This window comes from Pavona decussata, unplaced genomic scaffold, assembly GCF_977016875.1.
Source record: "Pavona decussata unplaced genomic scaffold, jaPavDecu1.1 SCAFFOLD_29, whole genome shotgun sequence".
In the NCBI taxonomy this organism is placed as follows: domain Eukaryota; kingdom Metazoa; phylum Cnidaria; class Anthozoa; order Scleractinia; family Agariciidae; genus Pavona; species Pavona decussata.
Window position 1 is genome coordinate 2,331,304 of NW_028145452.1, and position 7,835 is coordinate 2,339,138.

At 46.8% G+C, this 7,835-nt stretch overlaps 1 protein-coding gene across 1 annotated transcript; it reads left to right on the plus strand.

Moving 5' to 3' along the window:
• The first annotated feature begins 1,198 nt into the window (after positions 1–1,198).
• Positions 1,199–7,309, plus strand: LOC146484927 (uncharacterized). The gene has a single exon (XM_085104207.1). It carries the CDS (start codon positions 1,199–1,201, stop codon positions 7,307–7,309), a length of 6,111 nt encoding a protein of 2,036 aa, XP_084960333.1.
• Positions 7,310–7,835: the final 526 nt, after the last annotated feature.

Below are 7,835 nucleotides of genomic sequence, written 5' to 3' on the forward strand. Positions count from 1 at the left end.
CTACTTAAACTCTATTTAATCTCTATTTAATTTCTATTTAAACTCTATTTAATCTCTATTTAAATTCTATTTAATCTCAATTCAATTCAATTCAATTCAATTTATTTGCCATTAACAAAAAAATACAACATAAATACACTATAGACGACACACAATATTCTTACTATTACAATATTCATACTTGACTATTTACAATATTAAATGTGTTAAAGGCTAGTGTTGCGGTTTTTGTTAATTTACACTTTTCCATGTAGTTTTTGTTTTCCGCATCTTTATACGTGTTAATTGTGTCCTGCACCCTTCATTCCTTCCTGAACAATTTTTCGCACTATATGTAAATTCAGTGGTATATAATATTTTCAACACTTTCATTTTATCACTCACCCACCTAAATCCAGCAATTGGTAAGTGTTTTTTCAGTCGTCCTGTTTTTTGGTTTCAGTTGTCATTTTCGCGTTCATTCCTTTTATAGTCGTTCTTAGTTGTTTCCTGTATTTTCTCTGTTAGGTATTTTACTAAATCCCTTGATTTGAGTGAATAAATTGCTGATTGAAACCTGTGAGTCTCTTCGTGGCCCTTGCCACTTCATTGTAAAATACCAATTGAAGATCATGGACGGTATCGAAGCTGATAATGCAAGTTCCATCCGAGCGAGTTCCAGGAGTAGAATGCCTAATTCGCTGCAGGACCAAGAAGGAGTTGTACGCGAAAAGCTGAACGTTCTAAAACGGTCTGCAGGAGGCTATGTCGCCACAATGTCTAAAGTGTGCGCTCGAATTGATGATTTACTCGCGGACTTTGCTAACTTGGTGCAAGTGCGGAATCTGCAAGCCACCTTGTCAGATGCATTTAGGAATTATGGAGACAACGTCGCGCGGACCAAAGCTCTTCTCAATGACAGCAGCGTGGAACTTAACGAAATCCACGGCGTTTACGAGGCTCAAGAGGTCAGAAAACGTCTGTATGATGAAAGGATCGAACATTTCGCGATCGAAGCTGCTTCGTATTTTAATAAACAAGTGTCAGAAGAATTACCCCGTGTCGACACTTCATCGCCTCGAGGATCGGTGAAATCGCAGAGCAGTCGAATTTCCAAGTTAAGTGCAGCTAGCTCGAGACTTCGCGAAGCCAAAATCGCGGCAGAAAAAGCGGCTCTAGTCGAAAAACAAACTGAGCAAAACGATCGAGGACAATAGCAATGAAAGTCAAGTTATTGGAGCTTGAAATGAAACAAAAGCAATTCGAATTTCAACATCAACTAGAACTAGCGAAGCTCGACGCCGAGAAAGAGGCTGAGGAAGCTCGGGAAAGGACAGAGTTGGCAGATTTGGTGTTCAAGTTTACAGAGCGCGAGTTTTCTGGTCTGCAGTTTGAGGAAAATCCACCTGAGCGGCGTAGTTTTAACAGAAATATTGACATTGACAGAAACTTTACAAGTGTATCCGACGCTGGTCCGCAAGTTGTCTACCCTCAAGCTGTTTCCACGAAATTAGGGTCGATCGCGCAGGTTTGCTCCACGCAGCCATTTTCTCCCACCACGTGTTCCGTCTCATCCACGAGAGTCTCGACCTGTCACGTAACGTCTCCGCGTGTCTCTGTTCTTCCCGACACGTCCTCGCGTGGATCAACGTTGCCTGCGCCCACTTCACGTTTTCCTGAGTTTTCTGCCACGTCCTTTCAAGCCCCTACAGTTCCCGTGGTGTCCTCGCGTGTCTCCTCGTTACCTGCGTACTTTACGCGTCTTACAGATTTTCCACCCATGCCTACGTGTGCTTCCTTTCAAGCCTCGCCAGTTCCCGTGGTGTCCTCGCGCGTCTCCTCGTTACCTGCGTTCTCTACGCGTCTTACAGATGTTCCACCCATGCCTACGTGTGCTTCCTTGCAAGCCTCTGCAGTTCCCGTGGTGTCCTCGCGCGTCTCCTCGTTACCTGCGTACTCTACGCGTCCTACAGATTTTCCACCCATGCCTACGTGTGCTTCCTTGCAAGCCTCTGCAGTTCCTGTGGTGTCCTCGCGCGTCTCCACGTTACCTGCGTACCCCACGTATGTTCCTGATTTCCCACCGATGCCTACGCCTGCTTCTGTGGTTCCTGCTATGTCCGCCTCAACGTTGCCGTCTTCGTATGTTCCCGAGTCTTCGCGCGCTAGCTCGTGTGTTCCTGCCATGTACCCGGGTGTCTCCCTGTTCTCATCCCAGCCGCCCTACAATGCAGGTCCAATATTCACACATGCAGCTCAAGCCTATGGTCCAGTTCGCCTGCCTTGTCACGCAACTTCAGGACATCTTCCACCTTCTCTTCAGCCAATGGGTGAAAGCTTCCTTGCAACTATTGCTACCACAATAGAAAGAATTAGTGCCGATCAAGGTCTACCTCCACTACAAGTGCTTAAGTTTGATGGCTCCCCTGAGAGATATCCACTATTCAGACAGAGGTTTCACCAGATGGTAGAATCGAAGGCATTGGATGAACAGACTAAGATGGCTCGCCTGTTGCAGTTTCTTGAGGGCCCTGCTCTTAGAGCTGTGCAAAGGTACGAGGCCTTGCCAGGAGGTTTAACCAAGGCGTTAGAAGTCCTGCAAAGTCGTTTTGGTCAACCCTTTAAGATCGTAAGAGCTTGCGTCGACACTCTGACTAAAGGTCCCCCTATCGCATCTCAAGACAAGGATGGTCTCCAACGCTATGCAGATATGGCACAAGTCATGTATGATACCCTCGGATCTATGAACTGTTTAGGAGAAATGAACACTGACAATCTCGAGAAAGTGATACTAAGGTTGCCCAAATGGCTCCAAGACAAGTTTCGAGAACATTTGAAGAAGCTTCAACGCCAAGGAAGGATTATCCCCACATTCAAAGACATTGTTGAGTTCCTGAATGACCGAGCTGATTTGGCTAATCATCCGTTTTTTACAACTTCTTCTGAGGTGAAGTCACACAAACGAATTGAAGATCGAGACAAGTCTCATCTGCGTCACCTTACCACTCTTACCACAAGTACCTCTAGGGAGGCCAGCAGACTTGCGATCAATAAAGACACTAAAGCCAGCAACTGCCCCTTGTGTGTCCAGTACCACCCACTCTATCGCTGCGTGGTATTCAAGTCGAAGCCCGTCGAGGAGAGGAGGGCCTTAGTCAACAGAAAGCGGATTTGCTTCAACTGCATCAACTCTACAGAACACACGGCCAGTTCGTGCAAGTCGCAAATGCGTTGTAGGGTACCTGGTTGTGGAAGGTCTCACCACACTTTGCTTCACCTGTCAGGTCCATCCCGAGAAAACGCTGATCATCACACTAACAACACTGAAGTCACAGTCATCCCAACCATGCCTACTGTCCTGCCAAGCGACCAAGATGCTCCCTCGAGCACGTGTGCTACTGCAACCTTGGCTGAATCCTCTGAGATTTACCTGCAGATCATGCCCCTCAAGATCATCGCCAACGATGGACGATATACAACCACTTACGGCTTGATCGACTCCGGCTCCGACGTCACTATGATTGACCCATCCCTCGTCGATCAGCTTGGTATTCAAGGCGAAGATGGACAACTCCTCCTTTCCACAGTAAGCCAAAGAGACAAACAGGAGAATGGAGTAAAGGTTGACTTCAAAATAGCGCCCGTTGATGATCAGCACTCACACCAGATTACTGTGCGCAATGCATGGGCTGTACGAGACCTTACCATCCCGCTTAAGCATGTAACAGCTCGCAAGAAGATGGAGCAATGGTTGCACTTGTGTCAAGTCCCTTTTCCCGAAGTACAAAGAAAGAAGGTTTCTATCCTTATTGGAACGAACATCCAGGAAGCCTTTATTCCGTTGGAAGTTAGAAAAGGAAGTCCTAATGAGCCCTTCGCGATACGATCCTGCCTTGGCTGGAGTATCCTTGGCGGTTCCGGCAGTGTAGACGGTAGACGTCAGTTTAACCTGCATCATGCTTCTTCTGAAGATGTTTCTCTCAACCGACAGTTGGAAGAATTCTGGCGAATTGAGTCCCACGGCACCGTGAAAGAGGCCTTTGGGCCAATGTCTGTTGAGGATCGAAAGGCGCTGAAGATAATAGAGAACACAATCTCTAAGGTTGACGGCCATTACCAGATGGGCCTTCTCTGGAGAAGAGAAGTACCCTACCTTCCATTTAACAGAGCCTTGGCAGAAGGTCGTCTTCAAGCTCTGAAAAGGAGATTTAACCGGGATCCTGGCCTAGAGGAAAAGTACCGCTCCGTCATAGATGACTACGTTACTAAAGGATATGCAAGACAGCTAAACGAAGAAGAGGCCTCTAAGAGATCCAAGATCACTTGGTACTTACCACACCACCCGGTGCTGAACGTTAACAAGCCCAACAAAGTACGCGTGGTATTTGATGCTGCCGCTAAATTTGATGGCACTTCCCTGAACGACAGGTTGTACCATGGCCCAGATCTCACAAATAATCTGGTTGGCGTACTTATTCGCTTTCGAGAGGAAGAAACTGCGTTCACAGCTGACGTAGAGGCGATGTTCCGTCAAGTCAAAGTTCTTCCAGAGGACGCAGACGCCCTAAGGTTCTTGTGGTGGGATGCTTCTTCAAATCTCCCCCCTAAGGAATATCAGATGCTTGTCCACATATTTGGAGCAACTTCATCCCCTTGCTGTGCCAACAAGGCACTTCGACAGACGGCAGACGATAATAAAGGCCGGTATAGCCCTGAAGTCATCAAGACCGTACACAGAAATTTCTACGTTGATGATGTACTGAAATCTGCGCCGACCACAAAGAAGGCGATTTGGCTTGTAGACCAGCTGACCAGGCTACTGAGTGAGGGCGGCTTCCACCTAACGAAGTTCACAAGCAACAGTAGGCAGGTGTTAAAGGCCCTCCCACAAGAGGAACGAGCGAATCCTTCTATCAATCTCGACCTCAGCCAACTTCCTATCAGCCGCGCACTTGGATTACACTGGGATGCAGCTTCGGATACCTTGCAATTCAAGGTTGTTCCCTCGAACAAGCCTCCAACTAAACGTGGCATTCTTTCGACTGTTAGTTCCCTATTCGATCCACTTGGTTTTTTGGGCCCGTTTCTCCTCCCAGTCAAAGTCATTCTTCAAGAACTATGGAGAATGGACGTCCAGTGGGATGACCCTATTCCAGAGCCTTTGCTAACACAGTGGAATGGATGGGTAGAGTCTCTTCCCCTTGTTGCGAACATCAAGATTCCGCGATGCTTCAAATCATTTTCTAGCACCCGAGTCATCACCGATGTTCAAATGCACTATTTTTCTGACGCATCCAACAAAGGTTATGCTGCAGTTGGCTACTTAAGGCTCGTTGATGATACAGGAAAGGTCCATTGCGCCTTTGTTATGGGAAAGACCCGCAATTCCCCGCTGAAACAGTGGTCCATACCGCGTTTAGAGTTACAGTCAGCAGTGGTAGCTACACGCTTGCATCTACTGATACGCGACGAGCTTGACATACCCCTTCAAGGTGTTACGTTCTGGACAGACTCTTTGACGACCTTGCAGTACATTACGAACGAGAAGAGGCGATTCAAGCCATTCGTTGCTAATCGAGTGAACGAAATTCATGAAGCCTCGACTCCTCAGCAATGGCGACATGTGCCAACATCACTGAACCCAGCTGACGATGGTTCCAGAGGGATGAAGCTACATGATCTTGACCCAAATTGCCGCTGGCTCTCTGGCCCAAGTTTCCTCCTGAAGCCCAAAGAACATTGGCCAGTTAGAAGGATTGGCAATATTCCAGATGACGACAGTGAAGTTCAAGTTGAAAGAACCGTCATGGTGATTGACCGTGGATCATCACTGGACCTGCTTCTGCGTCGCTATTCATCTTGGCCTCGCCTCTTAACTCTTGTCGCCTGGTTGTTACGTTTCGTTAACCATGTTCAGAACAAAGGAACTTCTACTGAGAGAGGTGGAATATCCCTTTCAGAGATACGGTGCTCTTCCAAGAAAATTGTACAGTTGGTACAACGCCAAGCCTTTGCTGAAGAGATTGATTCCTTAGTCGAAGGTCGTCCAGTTAAATGTCAAAGCAAGCTTGCAACTCTTCTTCCTGTACTCGTAGAAGGAACCGTGCGCGTGGGAGGAAGAATTCGTCACGCTCCTATCGCCTTCGAAGCTGCCCATCCGATGATTCTTCCTAAAGATCATCCAGTTTCTACCCTGATCGTGCGCTACTACCACGAAATCCTGGGGCACGCCGGTCGAGAGCACGTACTTTCCTTCATACGGCAACATTTCTGGATTATTCAAGCAAGGTCACTCGTGCGCCATGTTCTACGAAGATGCATCGATTGTCGCAAGCGAAATGAAGTCCCCATGACTCAGTTGATGGCTGACCTGCCAAAGGAACGTCTCACTCCCTATGATCGGCCGTTCACCTACACAGGAGTCGACTTCTTTGGCCCATTCTATGTGAAGCGTGGTCGGAGTTCAGAAAAGGTGTACGGTTGTTTCTTTACCTGCCTTACCAGTCGCGCTGTGCATATAGAAGACGTGAGTTCATTAGAGTCCGATGCCTTTATTCAAGCCCTCCGCAGATTCATCTCGAATTGTGGGTGTCCCAAAGAAATCTGGAGTGATAACGGAACAAATTTCGTCGGAGCGGACAAGGAAATTCGCAACTCTATTCGTCAGTGGAATCAGGATGATCTAAACAAGCAACTGATTAAGGATGGGATTAATTGCTCCTTGTGCCCAATGTTCCAGTGGAAATTTCAGCCTCCAGCCGCGAGCCATATGAATGGGGTCTGGGAACGGTTAATTCGAAGTGTGCGTAAGACCATGAAGGCGATCCTTGGCAATCCAGATGCGTTGGTTGGACTGGAAACCTTACGCACGGTCTTCGCAGAGGTTGTTACCATTCTCAACAGTCGCCCGCTTACTCCCAGCAGTGATGATCCAGGCGACCCGGAACCACTCACTCCGAACCACCTTCTGCTGCAACAGGAAAATCTCGCTCTGCCCCCAGGTCTGTTTGTTCGCGAAGATCTTTACAGAAGAAAACAATGGAGGAGAGCCCAATTCCTTGCTGACTGCTTCTGGAAACGGTGGCTAAGAGAATACGTTCCAGCTTTACAGCAACGCCAAAAATGGGTTCGCGAGAAAGGAAACTTGAAGGTCAATGATCTTGTAATGCTTGTGGATGAAAATTCCCCTCGTGGAAGATGGCTCCTTGGCAGAGTTATGAAGATCTTTCCTGGCCACGACCAACGCGTCCGAGTTGGAGAAGTCAAAACGAAGAATTCAACGCTCGTGAGGCCGATTTCAAAACTTGTATTGCTGGAAGAAGAAGATTAGTAACATTGACATTCGCCTACAGTTATTATCAGAAACCTCTTGGACAGTTTGAATGCGCTAGTTCTAAGAACTTTCAGTGACTGATTAATTGATTCGCTTTTATTGCTGAATTTCCCCAAATTCAGCGAAGCCCCCCAGGATGTTGCGGTTTTTGTTAATTTACACTTTTCCATGTAGTTTTTGTTTTCCGCATCTTTATACGTGTTAATTGTGTCCTGCACCCTTCATTCCTTCCTGAACAATTTTTCGCACTATATGTAAATTCAGTGGTATATAATATTTTCAACACTTTCATTTTATCACTCACCCACCTAAATCCAGCAATTGGTAAGTGTTTTTTCAGTCGTCCTGTTTTTTGGTTTCAGTTGTCATTTTCGCGTTCATTCCTTTTATAGTCGTTCTTAGTTGTTTCCTGTATTTTCTCTGTTAGGTATTTTACTAAATCCCTTGATTTGAGTGAATAAATTGCTGATTGAAACCTGTGAGTCTCTTCGTGGCCCTTGCCACTTCAGCTAGGAAGCCTATA